Source organism: Anguilla anguilla, chromosome 7, assembly GCF_013347855.1.
Source record: "Anguilla anguilla isolate fAngAng1 chromosome 7, fAngAng1.pri, whole genome shotgun sequence".
Lineage (NCBI taxonomy): Eukaryota > Metazoa > Chordata > Actinopteri > Anguilliformes > Anguillidae > Anguilla > Anguilla anguilla.
In genome coordinates, this window is record NC_049207.1 from 41,989,742 (window position 1) to 42,009,240 (window position 19,499).

The window sequence follows — 19,499 nt, forward strand, 5'->3', positions numbered from 1 at the left end:
AAATTGCACAAATGAATAGACACCAAAATGACCTGGACCCTCAATCTTTGGTTAAGCATCATTTAAATAGCAGTAAGTAACAGAATCCTACCATTAAACACCTGTTGGATAGCACCCCTACCGCTCACTACAGGATGAGTGCGGTTCTCTGTAGCTGTGCATTGATGTCACTGGCAGTAATGGCCTATTGACGGTCTCTGCATCAAACGAATCTACCACCTTCCTGTTTCCTTCAACCCTTTGAAGAGTAGGTTTTTTGTGGAAAAAAAGTTCTAGAACACTGACACTTATGCCTATGTCAGTGTTCTAGAACTTTACTGCCTTCAATCATCAGTAGTGACTGTTAAATCATCATTAGAATGCTCAGTCAACAACATTCTAATCACATGCGTGTGATCTACTCTTAAAAGTCAGTGTTCTAGAACTCCGTTGCTTTCAATAACCAGCAGCGGCTGATACAGCGTTAGGAGAACATTCTTCTAACGCTGGCAGCAGCGTAGCACAGTGGGTAAGGAACTGGGCTTGTAACCGAAAGGTCGCAGGTTCGATTCCCGGGTAGGACACTGCCGTTGTACCCTTGAGCAAGGTACTTAACCAAAATTGCTTCAGTATATATCCAGCTGTATAAATGGATACAATGTAAAAATGCTATGTAAAAGTTGTGTAAGTCGCTCTGGATAAGAGCGTCTGCTAAATGCCTGTAATGTAATGTAATGCAATGTAATCAGGTAAGAACATTCTAATCACACGTCTGCATTCTTCTCGCACCTCAAAGGGTTAACCGAGGTGGCACTTCTGTGCCACGCTCAGCCGCCAGCGGTGAGGTGCTTTCCTGCCGATTACTGACACACACACAAAAAAAACCCTTGCTGGTTCCCGTCAGTCCGCCTCACCGAGCCAGAGACGACCGGGAAACAAAAAACCCAGAAGCGAAGCGGGGCGGCGCTTTCGTCCCCCCCCTCGCCCTTCTCTCGGTGCCCTCGGCCCTCGGCGAGCGTTCCGCGCGGAACGAAAAAAAAAAAAAAACCCAAAAGCCGACGTCGAACTACGGTCGGCAGATAAAGAGCGGAGCGACGAATCAGAGGCCGGCTGAGGAACGCGCGGGCAAGCTACCAGAGCACACACACGGCAGAGATAACGCAAGCGCAAACGGAGACGTAGGACCGTAAAGCACGGCACGCGCGGGGTTCCGTAAAACGGTATGGACGCGTTGCCATGAAAACTAACAGCGCGGGCAAGGAGCTGCAAGTACCCAACACCGGCCAAGATCCATAACATCCCAGTACAGAGGGGACAAGAAAGCGCATGAGAAGAACAACCTCAAGCCACATCACACGGGCAAAGAACCATGCAAATGTAAAAACAAACCTGTCAAAGTTCAAACAAATTCTGCCTGACTCTCGGATTACAAAGAGTGTCACACTCCAAAGATTCAGAGGGACCAAGACTTGCTGTGTGAATTACAGTTTCTCAAAAGGTTAGGCTAAGTAATACACTCTAAAAGACGCCACTATGAAAGACAATCGTTGAATTGAACTACAATGACCAAGATGCACATTCTTCAAATGTTCCAGAACAATAATAGGCGAAATATTTCCCCCCCTGCGTACGTGACTCAGTAAGAGGAACACAGAACACATCTATGACAAACAAAACAAAGCCAGATGTCACATGAGAACAATGGATGGGTAGTTCTTAGTCATGCATTGGCTAACAGCAAGTGAAGTGGACGGAGTGGACGGAGTGTAGCACAGTGGGTAAGGAACTGGGCTTGTAACCGAAAGGTCGCAGGTTCGACTCCCGGGTAGGACACTGCCGTTGTACCCTTGAGCAAGGTACTTAACCGAAGTTGCTTCCGTATATATCCAGCTGTATAAATGGATACAATGTAAAATGCTATGTAAAAGTTGTGTAAGTCGCTCTGGATAAGAGCGTCTGCCTGTAATGTAATGTAATGAAGTCTGCTAGTCAGTAACAAACTGGATAATGCCACAACCTTGGTGTTTATTCTAGCTCATTCACAGCCACACATTTTGATGTGCCTGCAAATAGGCCTATATGGACAGAACAGGAAAAATGGCACGGACACTGACGCAAGAGCAATGCTCGTGCTGCCACATCAGCGTCTTCAACATCCTCATCATCATCATCACGTTGTCGGCCTCAAATATTGTGCAGGTCCGAGCAGGACGAACATGACCGTGAGATAGCCTATAGGGAGAACAGGGATGGGAGAGAAAGTAAAAGATCTGAAAATACAAGGACGGTACGACGGGATCACGTGACACGGAGAGGTTAACAGCCTGACAGCCAGTGTTTTTGCATCCGGGCTCCAACATTCCTGGGTTAAGCACTGCTATTCAAGATTCCGCTGCTATGTTTGCACTTTTGATGTATATTTTTGTCCGAAATATTACTCTTCCTCCTCTTTAGCTCGGAGCAAGCGCGGATGCGATATCCTTGGAATCACCTAGAACCCTAACTCCGGAGGGAATCTGCAGTTTCTTCCACATTAAACACCCCAAAAAAAACAAATGATGGAATAAATATGTAAATAAATAAATAAATAAATAAATATAGTCCTGTCAAAATGCACAAAGGCCTGATATATTCCGTGCCCCCCCCCCACCCCCACCCCCCCATCCTGACTGCCGCGCACAAAGAGAAGAGGGAGAGAGTGTTTTCGGTCTCCTCCACAGTGAGACGCTATGAAGTCTGAAGTGAGTGACAACACAAAGACATCGAGCGAGCGGCGGCGACAATGGCGAGAGGCTCGCGGAGAAGCGAGGTGGGGGGGGGGGGAGGCGGTCCGCGGTAATAGCCGAGGAACCCGCCGTTCCGGCCGCGCCGGCGGAGAGAGAAACCCGCCGTTTCTTGCCGCTACGTTAGCGCGGCTAAATATTAACATCCGGCCTTAGGACGACCGCTTTGTGTGTGTGTGTGCGTGTCGCAAACCGAGGACGAACGGGAGCGGACCGACCGGACGGTAAAAAAAGAAAGCGGTCGGCGGTTCTGACCGTTCGCGTTGCGGTTGAAACGCTGACTAGCGAACAGAACAGTGGTGCGAAACGGGCGGCAGCACGTCCGAGTACGCACAGCGCCGACCTGAACTCGAACGACCTCTTTACCGTCACTGACGCCCAAGGCAATAATTAGCCGGAAATTCATTCACACTTTCTACCGAACAAACAATCACGTGCACAGTTCTCCTGGATGTCCTAGCCATTCGTATAATAATAAATTAATTTTATTTATAATTTTTATAAAGCACTTTTATAAAGCGCTTTATAAAAAGTCAACAACAACGCCAATATTCCCTTACATTTTACAAAAACGGTTCTGTTATTTTAACCGCTACCCCCCCCCCCCCCCCCCCCCACTGCATTTTCTTAGATGGCGATACACAGTGTCAGACATTGCAGGGGATTACATTTGGAATGAACCCAGAGAAGCCGCAGAACACCTTTGTTCGCTTCACTTTGAATATCTGCGCGGATGTTGTCAAATATTGTCATAAGTTTTCTTTCAAAAATCTGGTAAAGGTGTGCAAAACGTCTTCTGAAGAGCTTTCACGCACGGGTTCTCACAAAGCGTCTCTTCTCAGTAAGCAACAAAAAAAAAAATTTGGCCTTGCAATCTTTGTCTTCAAACGCCTGGCAGACGCTGCTCACAGCCTCCCTTCCCTGGTTCCTCCCTGTCCTCCTCCCTGTTCTCCTCCTTCGAAGGTGGAATGACCTCAGCTGACCGTTTCTATAATTCCATTTACATTACATGCTGTTACCAGGGCTTTTCCTACACTGAAATGTCTTAGGTGGGCCATCTAAATATTTTTTCAAGCCACCCATAGGAGAAATCATGCCGAAAAAAAACACAACGATTAAAATTGGTCTGTGCATTTATTTGGTCCAATGCAATTTGGTCATGAATGATACTTTATAGCGCAATTGTCGGTTTGTGTATGCCGCTTCCTCTTTTAACTTATATTCGCTTAGATCATTCTGTACTGTAATTGGACATAATATCTAAAATAGGCGCTAATGGTTCATGCAAATATGCAATCTCTTTACAATGAAATGAATGGGATCGGGAATGGTTTGGGATTTGGCAATTCTATACAAATACCCAAGTTATGTAATACTGCTTAATCATTAACCTACATGCTTTTTGCTTATAGAACTGACCGTTCTATAGGCAAGTTCTATAGGCAAAAAGCATGTAGGTTAATGATTAAGCAGATAGAACTGAAAATAAAATTCAAATAGCCTTTAATGTTGGTTAACAAATGAGTAACACCCAAAATAATGGTGCAAGCATTCTTTGAGTGAATGTATAAAAGTAATTTAAATACAGTAAACCAGAATTTGTGAGGATTAACGAAATTAAATGGTTACTTATTATTGTACCCTAAATTTTGAGTTAGAAAAATGAAATGCATTTCGAGACACTATTCCAAACACTATTCCTGTAGAATGACCCTCTTATAATGTGTAAATCCTTCAGTATAAGGCTATATCCCCCAACCCTTAAATAAATATTTAATTTAATTGGTCAAATTTTTTCTGTTTGTAATACATTTCTTTTTTTTTTATCTCAATGCATCGTGGAGGTTTCATGAAGACCAGAAAGTCACATTATAGCCTAATTGTAGCTAAATATAAGGAAACCAACTGCAGTCACAGTCACACAAAGTCACCACCTAACCCCTATTTTGTGCCAAGAAAAACCCTGGTTACACCTCAATCATTCAATTAGGCCTATATATTAAAAAAAAAAAGCATTTCTGTCCCTTTATTCTGGAGCCTTTATTCTGAGACTGGCATTTATTTGATTCTGCTTACCATGTTAAATGCAATTTTATGAGTCCCCATGGCAAGGGGGAAAAAAAAAAAAAAACGTCTGGCAAACGGCAGCATTTGAAACCGTAAGGCCTCCTTTATTGGCGGTAATAAAGCCGGTCGTTCACCAATAACAGCGCTTCCCCCGAAAACAGCCTCGGAGGGGGCGGCCCGCAGACGCACATTCGCGCGGACGATTTTCTCCACGGCGTTCCGTCACGGCTGTAAACAAAAACAACGTTGGAGCTCCACCTCCCCACTCCCCCACCCCACCCCCCACCCCGTTACACCAGAGTCCAGCTCACAACGGCCCCATTCGGAAAGCGACCGTGCCCCGCGTAGCCGCCCCCCCCCCCCCCACCCCCCCCCCTTCCCCCGGCCGGCTCCAGACCGCTCCCCCGGTTTAGCACGTTAGCACGCAGGCGTGCTTAGCGGACCACACACAGCGCCGTGTAAACACTCTCCCAGCGCACCGCGTGACCCGGCCCACACGAGACGGGGGAAATACGGGGAGAGAGGGAAAAGAGGAGTGGGAGGGAGAGAGGTGGGGAGGGGAGGGGAGAGGCCTGGATGCCAACCTTTCACAGCGTGGCGTGTCTAAAAATACACATTTTCTTTAAAAAAAACAAAAAAACAAAAACCCTTCCATTCATTGATATCATTTTACCTTGCCTATTCTCCGTTGTCTGGCAACACCCTGAAGGACACGCCCACCGAACATTTGAATAGCTTGCCACTCTAGCGGTGTGGCGAGAACAGCCTTACCGGTGGCCTGCAGGCGATTTGGGGGATCGTCAAGCCCGAGGCCCACAACAGGTCTGTTCACGAGATCGCCCCGTCAACAGAACCACAGGCAGGCCTCCCTCCCAGCGCTTCTCTCTAGACGAAATCAGAAATAGGGGCCTGCTCTGCCATTAAAAAGTCATATGAACGGAAAGTGCTAGCAGGTTCCTGCGTTGTCCACTTAAATTTGTTTTTGAAACGAAAGGATACCTTTCAATTTCGAGGCTAGTTAAACATGAGGGCCTAGGATTGGAGAGAGAGGGTCGCTTTTTTCCGTCCCTTTAAGAAAGCGCGTGGACACTGATTGACATGCAAATGGGGCGGGAGAGGAGTGTCTCGGGAGAAGCCGAATGAGACCGGCCCTGCGGACGTCTTGGCGGTGAGAGGCGGGGCCTGGGGACCGGAGGGAGAACCGAACGGAAAAAAAGGGGGCGGGGCACCGCTCGCCTCGTTCCCCGGCGGCGTCTCGCCTTCGCGCGAAAACGGACGAGCCTCACCGGCGGGGGTTGCCGCGGGAAATGGGATGCGGGGGTTGGGGGGGGGGGGGGTGGTGCCATACAGGAAGAAGAAGAAGAGCAGCGGGGGATGATGGAACGGGGGGAGGCAGGGTTACGGGAGCAGGGAGGGGGGGAGTTACGGCTTCTTCTTCTTCTTCGTGGCCGCTATCGATTTCCTCAGAGCGGTGAGCCTTTGCCTCGTTTCCGCCCCCTTGGCTCTCCGAACTTCTCTCCCTCTCTCTCTCCGGACCCGCCCTCGCCGCCCCTGCATCCTGCTCTTTGATTTCGGCGAAGCGTGACATCCGCGACCCGTAACATCCACTCCCAGCCTCCGCAACATCTGCACCCGCTCTCTCTCTCTTTCCAGTAGATAAAAGAACACGCCAAGGAACGAAACGAACAGCACTGGTTTCCATCCTACCGACATCGTACACTCAGAAACAGAAGGTACGGTGGAGGTAGCCTACATTTTTTGCTCTTTAGAGAACAAATCTCAAATGTACCCTGAAAACACAATAGTGTTCTATTTGTTTATAATAAGTACCTTTTACAAGCCAAAAAAGGGAGCAATAAATTATTAAGTACTGCCGGCCAGGGGTACAATTTTATGTAGCCTAGCTATCGGGCACTACCCCAGTGGCCAGCATTTGTACCTTTTTAGGCCCTCTTTTTTTCCTGAGAGTGTAGCATGCGACTGCGACCACATCCCACATAAACCCACATACAAATAAGGCCTAACATGTCTGGAGAGTGTCTGCACTGGGTACGTTGCTGCTAAGGCACACAGAATAACCTCAGGGGACCAGCACATCCCTCTCCCCGTCCCTGCAGTAATACCGTGCCTGTGGATCTATGTGAGCGTATGTGGGGACATACGTGCGTGAATCATCCATCCAATGAAAGACCAATGCATATAGGCTACACAATAACTGTTGGAGCATTAATTAAAAACATCCTCTCACTTTGTACCCAGAAAACAACCAACATGTCACATGACTCACAGAAAAAGAAAATGTAAAATGCAGCCTCAAAGAAATTTGGAGGGAACTACAGGATACAGAGAGTCACTGTTTTGACCTATAATTACAGCACAGAGTCAGTGCTTTGACCTGTAACTACAGCATACAGTCACCACATTGACCTGTAATTACAGCATACACAGTCACTGCTTTGACCTGTAACTACAGTATACACAGTCACTGCTTTGACCTGTAACTACAGCATACAGTCCCACTTTGACCTGTAACTACAGTATACACAGTCACTTCTTTGACCTGTAACTGCAGTTAAGAGTCACTGTTTTAAACTGTAACTACAGCATACAATCGCTGGTATGACCTTTAACTACAGCACACACAGAGTCCGTGTGCTTTGACCTGTAACTACAGCATACAGAGTTGCTGCTTCAACCTGTAACTGCAACACATGGAGTCACTGCCATTGCTTTGACCTGTAACTGCAGCACACGGATTCATTGCTTTGACCTGTAACCGAAGCAGATGGAGTCACTGCCTTGACCTGTAACTAAGCTGTAGCAGATGAAGCCGTTGCTTATAGTCTGTGTTAGTCAGGCGTATAGGGCACCGTGAGGACACAGAGAAGCAAGGGGCAGTGGGACAGTACCGAATAACCACGGAGCGTTCACTTAGGGGCCCCCGAGCAGGGGAAAGAGGGAGAGAAGGAAGGAAAGGAAGGAAGGAAAGGGGGAGGGATGGGAGGTCAGAGGTCAGGAAGCCGAAGAGAAGAGAAGACGTATTGGCTGGAACCAGGGCAGGGTGCAAGGGTGTTCGCGGTCCTTCACGGCCTGGCGTCTGGTCTCCTATCGCGGTTCCGTAGCCAGCGTTACAGGAACGCTGTATCTGGGCAAAAAAACCGCTAGTTCCACTGCGAGGAAATGAACGTGGAAAAAAACCGCACGGAAAAAGAAAAGGACGTGCTAAAAAGCACACGCCTGCATCTGCCGGTTCATCTGAAACCGCTTCCTCTGATTGGCTACAATTTTGAGGTACACGGTACCCCCCGTGTCAGGTGTCATGAGGTCAGGGGAACACTAATGAAAATACAGGCGCGCGTCTTCTTCACGGGAGAACATAGCCATTCTCGAATAGGGGTGGTCTTAATTCCATGTTCAATACCAAATTGGAACACAGGCCTGCACAAAGCAGAACTGAATTAGAATTTTTTTCAAACCGAGCCTTTGATTTTCCAATCTTTACTGTATTTGGGCTGATGATCTCATTTTTCTCTCGTGGCATCTCTTTGTAACTTTTAAACAGCAGCACGCAATGAGCTAATTAGCGAAAGATGTGAAGGGATGCGTTCTGTAAAAGTAATTAAGTCCAAATCATCAACCGCAAAAATGTTAATCAAGAAAATGATGCAAGTATAAAGTTTTAGGCATCTACAGTGTCAAGTATTCATTTAATTTTAATAAACCGGATGAAATATAAGTAGACAAAAAAAAACCTGAATTGCAACAGTGTTTGGATCCCTAGGAAAACCATCTTAAATTAGCACACATTCTGATCAATCGTACAGCTAACCTCTCTCCTGTCTTAAAGGGAGATGGTCGATTAATTTCAAATGAGCAGCACCCTTTCAGCAGGTTTATCTGTTCCTGCCAAACTCAGAATTGCAAAATGTGTTTTCACTCTGGATACAAGGGTTTGCTTTGGCTTTAGCATTTAGAGGCTAACTGGACTACAAAGTCATTTTCACAATTCTTTCCCATGCATGCAAGCTCACAGGCAGCTCCCTCTTCACAAAAGAGAGATACAGGCCTACATCTATCCATATTTTATTAATTCAAATACTATTTCAGAATACAAAACTACAGGTTCATCGTGACAAAAATCAAGCACGTTTCTTTTTGTTTTCGATTTCGGTTTCCACAAAACTGCTCCTTGAATGATTCGAAAGGATGAAGCCCAAGCCAATGAGGGCTCGCCACACGGCGGCGTTCATCTGTCAGCGGTAAGCTATTAGTCACGCTCGCATTAATATTCATAACGTCAACCCAACAATCCATTAGCGGCCCTGTTCTTAAACACGGCCAGACGGGTTCCGTTTTTAGAGGTGAAAAGTGGATCGGAAAACGTTACGTAAATCCTCGACAGGAGCCGACCTGAATCGGACGCCGAGATTGCTTTGCGGCCCGTTTCTTTACCCGTCCCGCTTTTTCAAAAAAATAAATAAAAATCAAGCGGCTCTGTTTACGGCCTGGAGTCCTGACCTGGATTCCCCGGTAGCGCGCCCGCGGGGAGCCGCGTTTAGGCTTATCCGGTGCCCGGGGCGGGGTCGGGGTCGGGGTCGGGCTCGCGTTCGCGACGCGGCGAAAATTCGTCGGGATCGGGCGCGAGCGGAACGGGGCCCCCCCTCCGCGTGCGTTTCGCGGGGTGGCGGAACCCGAGACGAAGAGCAGACGGAGAGAGGGAGAGAGGGCAGGAAGCGGAGGAAGAGGAGATAAGTACGCGGGCCGCTGACGAAGTGCGCCCCTCGCGCCGAAGGACGGGGGGGGGAAGGACGGAGGGAATGTTCTGGAAGGGTCTGAGAGAGAGAGAGAGAGAGAGAGAGAGAGGGGGGCCGCTTGGCTCCACGGCCCCGCTCGGGTTGGGTTTGTCTTGCTCCCGCGAATGAACGCGGACGGGAAAAGGGACGCCAGAGGCCTGTGGCCGCCACCCCACCCCACCTCCCCTCCCTTTCCTCCCTTTCCTCTCCACACGTTTCTTCCCCCCCCCCCCCTTCTGCTCTCTCCCCTTCCCTCCTCCGGGGTTTCAACTCCCCTCCTTTCTCTTTGGTTTCCCGTATTGGTTTTCCGTTATTCAGAGGGAACTATTCAGTAGATCCATGCAAATTAATCATCGCTATGCTTTTTCGCGAAAAGGAGATTGCGAATCTCCGTGGAATCCTCTCCCTACAGGACAATGCAGACAGCCCTCTGAAGAACATGATCTCCGTTTCAGCCTGATGAATTGTTTTAAAATGCAGCTCCGGTGGATCCGTGTGATAAGACTCCAGGGAAACAAAGCATTTCTAAATCAGCTTCATAAGCACCACTGACTTAGCATGTAATTAGCATGTCCAATTAAATGCTTCCCCTAAGGTTAATCTCTAATATAATAGCCCAATAGCCTTTGCAGAAAACGTTAAAGCATAGCCTAGGTTGTATCACCTCAAATAAAAAATTTTATATAACCTCTACATTATGATGACTTTTGTAAGTGGCAAAACTAAATTTTCAGGGTAAATGTCGGTATGTGTTGCTTTGTCTTTCACATTTACTGGTTTCTCACAAATTACCTATTTCTGTTTGGGTGATTTTATTTAATTTTTTACCTCACAATACTTTTTTTCTTAACAGTGGTGTTAATGTTGATACTAAATTAAAGATTTGCTTTTTACACACAAAACAATACTGAAATTAAAAGTATAGTGATATGCCTTTAGAAACTGTGTAAATGCTAACAATAGCCTATATATCATATCATAAAGGAAAAAACAACTTAACAAATATTAGGATTACGCACTTCAGTATTATTGGTCCTGCTGCATTGGATTAAGGCTCTTTCACCAATTGAATTTGGGAGTATTAGTTTCACAGAGTCTATAGCCTATGTGGCATGAAATTATTATGCCACAAAAAGTATCAAGAATCTCCAAGAGCGAGGTCTATCTCTGTCAGCAAACCTTACTGTTACTGTTCAAACCTAACAAAGACTTAGGCCTAGTTGTCAGCAGCTGCAAAGAAATATCACTCAGTGCTTTTACGTTTAGTTCATGCCAATGTAATTAACAGTTTCCTTGCGTTTCTAAGCAGTCCGTCAATATACCCTCTCGTTCAAATCTGTACAGTTGGATTTAACGTCCCCAGAAAATCAATTCAGTCCACAACACCAGAAATATTCTGCGCAACAGGGTGCCGTGCAAAGAAGAGAGACGTGAGCGCGGCCAAACGCTTGAAGCACCAGAAGGCTTGCGCTTCCTGAATATTTTTGGGTCGGAAAAAGGAATTAAACCGGCTCCTACAAAATGGCTTGAAAACATAAAGCCATTACGTGGTCATTTTAAATATGTACGGCCGAAGATTATTTTAGGTTCACGCGTAGTCTTCCCCGTTCCATTTAACTCTTTCGAAGGTATCGTTTTTTGAAGCCGCCACCGGCCTCCGTTTTCCCTGCCCAGCGCCGTGCCTCGGGCCTTCTGGTTTTTCCACATTCTGCGCTGAAAGCGAAGGGAGGTCGAGCCTTTTTCTGTCAGAGCCCCGCGACTCTGGAACAACCGGCCCGAAGAGATCAGGTTAACTGTGTTCAATTGTGAAACTTTCGAAAGGTCACTTCATAGGCTAGCTTTAACTAAAACATTACTTTCTGGATTTCCGCCTTTCGTTTCCGTGTTCTTATCTTGCTGCAGTTTTATTTTATTATTGTCTTCCGTTTGTTTTTAACTTTTGTGTTTTTAACATTTGTGATGTTTAATTACAGTTTATTTAACATCTGTTTCATAAATGCTAGGCTATATACAGTTTATAATAATTATTATTATAATTGTGATTTTATGATAATAATCACCATCATCATCATCACCATAAAATCACAATAATAATAATTATTATAATAGTAATAATAACAATCACAACTACAATAATAATTATAATCTTTGTCCCCAAATTGTTCTGGAAGCTTCTTGTTCTTCTTGCTTCCAGTTGCATCTTTACTTCATCCTTCAGTATACTGGTGGTAAAAAAGCACTTGCTTTCTGTTTGCATACAATACAACCATACAGTTTGCTTTATTAGGAGAAAATACAGACATGATATATGCAAAACAGACACACACACACACTCCAGCAGGCCTTCACCACAGAGACGTTCTGCTGACACAAGCGAAGATTGCACACATTGATCACACACCTAAAGACCACATTCTCTTGAGAGGACAAGGCGAAGAAACCCAGGGCCAAGTTAATCCAATGAATGTAGGAACACATGGGTAGCATTGCTTTGGAACATGGCTTGTTTGGTTTCAGTGAAACATTAGCAAACGTCTCACCGCAACTTGGCTTCAGCACGATATCAACAATTTCATAGGCAGAATTTTTTCAGAATTGTGTTTTTTATAGATACATATAAAGTATATGCTTCATGTGTATGTGGAGAATGCATTTATAACACACAATACCAATGGCAATCAATAGAGACAATACTTTGTCATTAATACAGGCATCTTGTGATTTCCTTAATAGAAAACAATAGTCAAACAAATAAAGACACAAAATACATAATGATCAAAGAAAAACATAACAATCCAACTTCCCTTACCCTAGAATTATTATTTGTATTTGTTCAGAAAAAAACATAATTGCACCTATAGGGTATTCATGTGCCTTTTATGGGCTGCAAAAAGCTTTACTTTAAATGGAAAAAAAAAGTCTGCTTTTACATATTCAAATCGTTTACGCTAGCCAATAGAAAAACGAGCATGACATAACAGAATTCACCACAAACTTTATTTTAAAAAAACTGCTCCGTCCCCACGCTTTCCTGACCCAGTTTCTTCCAGCTGGACCGCACGCCCCAGGGCTGGGAACTGTCCGTGCCAGACCGACAGGCAGACAGGACTCGTTTCGTGACGCGGGGGCCGCCGCCGCCCCTCCCCGAGGCCCCACCTCAGACCCTTCATTACGGGGTTCGCCGGCGTCTCTCGGGCCCCGGCGGGAAGGGAGCGTCGGCGAGCGCGGGCTCTCCCCCCGCCCCGAGTCCGCTTCTACGAATTACGCTCCGAAAACGAGTTAGCGGGCGCGAAACCGTCGCCGCTCGGCGGGCGGCTCGTAAACAGGGGGTTCGGCGGCCGCCGGCCCGGTAAGAGCCCGAAAGCGAGCCGGGGCAGCTGTGGGCTGGCCCCTCCCGACAGACGCCCCCCCCTCGCCTAAACGGCGCCTTTCATTCCCGGGCTCTCCGCGCGTCTCATTTTGGTCAGGAGCGAAGCGTCCTTATTATAGAAACCCTTTGGTTAAACGGGCCGTGTTCGCAAACCCGTTTCTTTTTGAAACTCTCCACAGTAGCCGAGCGCCTCTCCCGTCCCACGCTCCTGCAGGTTACGGTCACTCAAAGGGACCGCTACGTCGCGCGGCGTCCAGCCGACGCCGTCACCCAATCTTACCGCGTTTCTTCTCTCTGCACACTGTGCATTCGCACAGCTGGAAGTTTTTTATTGCGGCAATTCAGGTTAAGTACCCTTGGCCCCGGGATACAATGGGAGCGCGCCATCCGGGTTCCAGACCCACAATGTCGCGGCTCGCGAGCCCCGGTTTCCTCTCCATTATGCTGTACTGCCGTCCTGACTGCGAAGCGAACCGCTGTCGCCAGGAAAGGGCACCGACGCAGTAATCCTCGACTCGCCGTACCAGAACGCGTTTTTTTTTTTTGTTTGTTTGTTTTTCCCCCGCTTGTCGCGAGCGGAGGTCGCGCGGGGTGACCACGCGCACGTTTAAATCCCCGGTCTTCGAGCCGGTCTCCCGGGCCGACGCGAAACGTTATCGCAACGTTGCCGCGACGTAACGTACGGCCGGTGTTAAAAAAACACTGACAAGACATTCCGGTAACGTTGCAAGGACCTTTTGCATTTGGCAGGGAGCCACTGGGAGAGGAGGAGACATCAGCGGAGGCCCCTCCCCTTCTCCCTCCACGTCTTTTTGAAAAGCTGGGCTCGTCGCAGCCTTCCGCGTACTCTGGCCCCTGGAAGGCCCTAAAAGACGGCACGCGGCTTGGAAGCCGGCCCGACGGCGATCCGGAGGCGCGCAGCACTCCCGTGTCAGCGGATGGACCGCTACCAGTCCTCGTTCCCCTTTAAAACCCGGCACAAGGGGCTCCTTGTGCAAAGACGACTGCGCCCGAGGGAAAGCTAGCGCCGCTGGTAGCATCCCGGTCGCCTCGCTGCCCTGAACTATTAGGCTACTTCCCGCGGCCAAGTTAACTTTCCGCTAAGCGATCAAAAATAAAATGCCAATCCATTTTACTCATCGTGCCTTTAGCGTGGCACTCGTGAACCCAGGTCATGTGACTGGGAACGGCTATTTTGGGGTGAAAGGCAGTTATTAAAAGTTACCAGAAACCAACAAGTTTGAACAAAGCAGACCGGCAGAAAATAGATTAAAAACACAGCTGGTATGTGTGGGAGGCAACGTGGGATGCAAATAACACAAGTAATGCACAGCATTTTAAGCCATTCTTTGTTTTCCGAGGAGCAGGCTGACGTGCTGTGTGATGGCTGCTTTAAAGACAATGTAAGATCTGGAAACAGCTCAAAATGCAAACAAACTGGGAATCCAGTTTCAATGTCGGCAGCTCTAATGGTTGGGTGTGTTTGGCCTATATTTATACAGAGTTAGTGTGTCACATACATGAATAAGTACCTCTTTTTAAAAAAGATTTAATAAAGCTGCATTAGCCATTTACCTATTAATGAACTAGGCTATCTAATGTAGCCTACTTATTTGTGCTGGATTTGTGCAAGCTTTTTTAGCATATAGCTACCTAGTGTCTGCACTCACTGAATGACCCAACTTAGATTTAACTGATGATATGTACGCACATCTACACAAAATATTATGCTTAATCCATACTCTGTCCAATTCTGGCCGTCACATCAAGAAGCTTAATGTGTTAGTATCAAGAACAACTGGCTCTCAGTAAGTAAAATATTGTCTGCCATATACACTTTTTACACAGTACATTCACACTGACTTCAGCTAGTCCAGTGGCTGATAACAACACAGCACATGTACAGTAGGCTCTCATTTCAAAAAGCCTTCAGAAATCTTACCATTCATCTGACAGAACATACATCTGTTTTACCTGGTTGATATAAAATAGGCTAAATGATGAAAACAAATGATGAAAACAAAGGGCTTGAAGTGTCAAGGTCCAAAATATCATAACCAATTTTACTCTTGCATTCAGGGGGCAGGAGGTAGCCTAGTTGAAGAAAAAATGTATTATTTCATTACATCATTACTTTATTCAGCTGGTAATGCAGACTATTCAATAACAACAATAACAATCACAAAAAAGTACAGATTTAGTTTTTTCTAACCTACATATACTTGGCTTCTAAAGTAGATTTCAAACACTTCTTCCATCGATGAAGATACAGCTCTGAAACTACACAAAATGTCCATAACTGTCCGGGTTGAAAGCTAGGGAATGTGAGAATTATCATTATCACAGGCCTTAACCACAGACATAGCCAGGACTATGCGATGATAATCTCTTGAATTCACACTTGGATTCAACTCTTGTCACCTTGTCACCCAGGAGAACTATTTTAGGACATTTAAAGCCTACCTGGAGTCAGCCACAATGTCACTGAATTAGCAATACAGCATCAAGGGTAATAGGCCAAAAATGTATCTGTTAGTGATGTTTGTGTGAACTTCAAGCATTTAAGAGGGGTGTGCTCAATACTTCAGTTCAGTACTTTCTAGGTACAAATATGGCTACTTCTCCAAGCATGACCGCTCAGCCACTAATTAAAACTACTTTCTACACTGGAAAACAGAGCCAGTTGCCCCAACCTGACTTTTCAAAACCTTGCCCATCAAATTAAGAACTTTGGTCAACTTTGAGGCACTGCCTTGACCAGCAACTGTGAAATTACGGTCAACCTACCACCACAGGAAGTAAATTATGCAAGAGCCAATGTCTGATGTACAATTGGCAGAGACCCTTCCAGTATCAGCCCATCCATATGTCAGCTGTGTCTCCTTCATATGTCCCTTGAGATTATCCAAACTACTCTAGAAACACCAGATATTCACTGAGACAGCCCATGGTCAGGTGTACAAGTACTTCAGCAGCAGCTAATGTCATGTTTATGCTAAACAGGCTTAAACTAAACCTCAACATGGCTGTGCCAATTGTAACCTAGAGATTCAGTAAAGATCAGATGCCCATACAGATGCCCATGCAGCTCATTTCCCCACTTGGCCAACCTAAACCCAGCTAACACAAAATGTCCACACAACGTTACTCTAATGTGCCGTCAATGTTATAACATTGCAGCAACATTGCGAGAACGTTTTGTGATAGCTGGGGAAAGTGACAGCTAGCCTAAATAATCTATTATTTGTGTGATGCTTGGTTTTCAAGCCAGATGGTGAATTGAGCAATAGGAGCAGGGTGCTGTTTAATTCTGAGCAGAGGAAGTGACAATTCTCAAATGGGAAATGGTAACTGTAATTGATACAGCCTAGACATAACCAAGGTGAAGCCTTGGTTTATTCTAGCAAGCAAACACAACATTCATTTCATGACAACCCATTGTGAAATCCTCAAAAATATATCAGCTAAATGACATTGCTGTCAAACTGAATATGGTATTTATGGGGTGAGGCCTGCCAAAAAGAGAAACACAAAAATGAAATCCCGTAAAGTGAAATAAATAGGCCAACAGAAAGAACAGCAACACACCTTAGATGGAAAAAAAACAGTAACAGAGTATACCATGCTTAATATTTTTGGAACTCTTTATTTTACCTATTTTAGTTTGAAAGGTAAGTTAATTAAAAAATATATATATTATTTCAGTTTTAGTGTATATTTTTAGTAAATCCATACAGTATGTGCATGTGATGAAGGATATTTTATAAAGCTGCAATAGTTTCTGATGGTCTGCCAGACCAGTATTACAATGACAGGTGTCAGGGCATTCAAGGGTTTATGAAGCAAGAAAATATACTTCAAGTATCTGCAACACAGCTTGTGCAGAAAGGTTACGACTTCATAGATTGTATGTCTCCTGCATATTACCAAATTACTCTTCAAAAAAATTATGTTTAACCTTATTTTCGTTCGGAACCATTTCCTACAGCCATGTAAAGCGCCCAAGGAAATTGTGGTATGGCTTCCTGTATCAACATTTCCTTGGGTCTTTGAGAGTGACGAGCAAACGCTTCTAGAAGGAAAGAATTACTGCCAAGATATAAAGAAACACTTTTATGTTTATAATTGTGAATAAACAGAACGAAATGTATCTATTCGTAAGCAGTCTCTGGGAACACAGCGTCTCCGCACAAGCAGTTTCAGAATAACTTGTAAGGTGTTTCCTTGCTTTTAGACAACAAACCTCGGAATGCCCCCATACCTGACACTGTAACGCGCTACTTCTTAAATACCAGAACAACAACAAAACAAAAAAGATACAGGCAGAGAGTGTAACGGTATTGCAGTACGGCAAGCTATGGAGCATCTACACTATTTACTCAACAGTGTCGCTTGCCAAGCCAGCTGACGTCTTGGCAGTGAGGCTATTTGCTCTGCAAGTATAGCACAACTGAACTGAGCTGAACTTGTGAAGTAAAACCGAAAAAGCGAACAGAGACCGACGAGATTACCAGGGATGTGAAAATGAATTTAACTTGCTGGTTAACTAAACAAACAATACATAGACAAGTAAGACACACAGCTAGCTGCTATGTTAACCCGTCATCCGTCCACCCAACCCCCACCAACCAAAACAGAAAAAGCTTAGCCAAGTGTAGCACCACAGAGGTTCGATGAGAGCTGCCAGTAGTACAAGTTCGGGCAGAATAAAACATTTATCTACCTGCTCCGAGGTGTCTGTGTGCTCCGGGGCCTGTGTGTCGATGTGCTCCTACCAACAGGTTATTTCCTGGGGTAACGTCACGCTGGTTCTCCGTTGGACTATGTGCTCCAAGTGGTAGGCGTCCAGGGTTGTGCTGTTGGTGATGGATACCGATGACTCCGCCGTTGGTAATATTGTTGTTTGTGTTATTACTGTTACCACCACTGTTCATGCTGTACTGGTAGAATCCAGAACGCGATCGCGATCGAGTCCTCGGGGGATCCATGGCCGGGGGTTGCGGGTGGTTGTAAGAGAAGGTGAAGGGGGAGGGGGTAGGAGGGTACTGCGACGGAGAGAACGACACGGGTGCTAGTGAAAGCCTACCGGTGTGGCTGCGCCTGTCCGTTCCCCTGCCCCCCTCCGCGCCCCAGTAATCGGCCTGCTGTTGAGACAGAAAGCCCGTGTCCTCACATTGAGTGTTCCGTTTCGGGACAGTAACGTTATCTGGAACAGTGGGACACTGGGAATAGACACGGGGCTCCTGTGTTGTTGGTTGACCAGCTACAGCAATGGGCATTTCCTTTCAGCGTCCCTCCCTTAAGTAGCAACTAGCTCACTGAAGCACTTTTTAAGTCAGAAAATAGCCGTTGTTCAACTAGCTAGCATGTTATAATGATTAGCTAACTAATCTAACGGTAAAAAGACAACACTAACTTAAGACAGCAATATATCATAAGCCAACTAGTAAGCTCACCGCCGTATATAAAAAAGAAAAAAATACATTAGATGTTCTACTTAAAATCCAAATGGCAGAAACCAGCTCATTCTGTTTCACCGCTCAGCTAGTTTAGTTAGTTTCTAGTACCTTAGGTAGCCAAAGTTTGTGACTTCGCTTGCTCGTACTAGACAGCTAAGGGTACCAAAACACCCCACAACAGGACTTTACCTATCTAACTCCTTTCTCAGACTTGGCTAGAAAATGAAATTGACAGTTGCCTAGCTAGCTTGCAGGCAAGCTACTTCAGTAAACTCATCCCTCATTCAGCATCCAATCCACTTCATTAGCTAACGTTAGCGAACATTCACACGCATAAATCATCAGCACATTAACGTCTCTGCTCGGCTCTTCTTGTAGGCTAACTTAAAGCTAGCGACAAAACGTATCCAGCTAGCCAGCTAATAATCAGTCACGCAACCTTTCCAGAAAAACTAACCAGCTAACGTAGTTAGTCAACTGGCTAGGATACCATGTCCAGAAATAAAGGAAAGTGTTCGTATATATTCGCAGTAAGCTATTCAACGTTTGCGCGACTGGTTTTGTTATTCTATTTTCTTGTTTGCACCATGAATAACATTAGCACTAATTTGATCGTAGCTAACGTTACGCTAGCGAGCTAATAACATCTGACACAAGTTTGCTAGCAAGTTCCCGTAGACCTTTGCTAAGTTTCTGCCATTCTAAAAAAAATGGGAGTCGGGCAGTTTTCTAGCTAATAAAATGATTATTTTTGTGTCGGCGCTCTCTTCCTCTGGGGAAAAATGCCGAGAAGGTCCGTATAGTAATGTTAGCCAGCCAGCTACAGCTAGTTGATGCTGGGAAAAGTAACCTCCCCTTCGCACACTGGACGAGATCCAGTCGATTCCAAACCGAGTAAAACTATGAGCTCTGCCTTTCCATCATCTTGGACAGTAAATCAAATTCGCGCTGCTTCTCTTCCGATTTAAATCCCCGCGTTATTCGGCTGGAAAGACCATACCACGGACTTCCAGCGGCGTGTGAGTGCCCTGGCGATGTCAGTGTGAAA

The 19,499-nt window shown here is 45.8% G+C and overlaps 1 protein-coding gene across 1 annotated transcript in view; it reads right to left on the reverse strand.

Moving 5' to 3' along the window:
* Positions 1-19,499, reverse strand: part of LOC118232051 (E3 ubiquitin-protein ligase RNF38-like) — a 34,006-nt gene extending 14,507 nt beyond the window's left edge. The window contains exon 1 of the mRNA XM_035426592.1: positions 17,716-19,499. Within this exon, the coding sequence (XP_035282483.1) occupies positions 17,716-18,271 (556 nt within the window). The 5' untranslated portion in view covers positions 18,272-19,499. The remainder of the gene's footprint in view (positions 1-17,715) is intronic.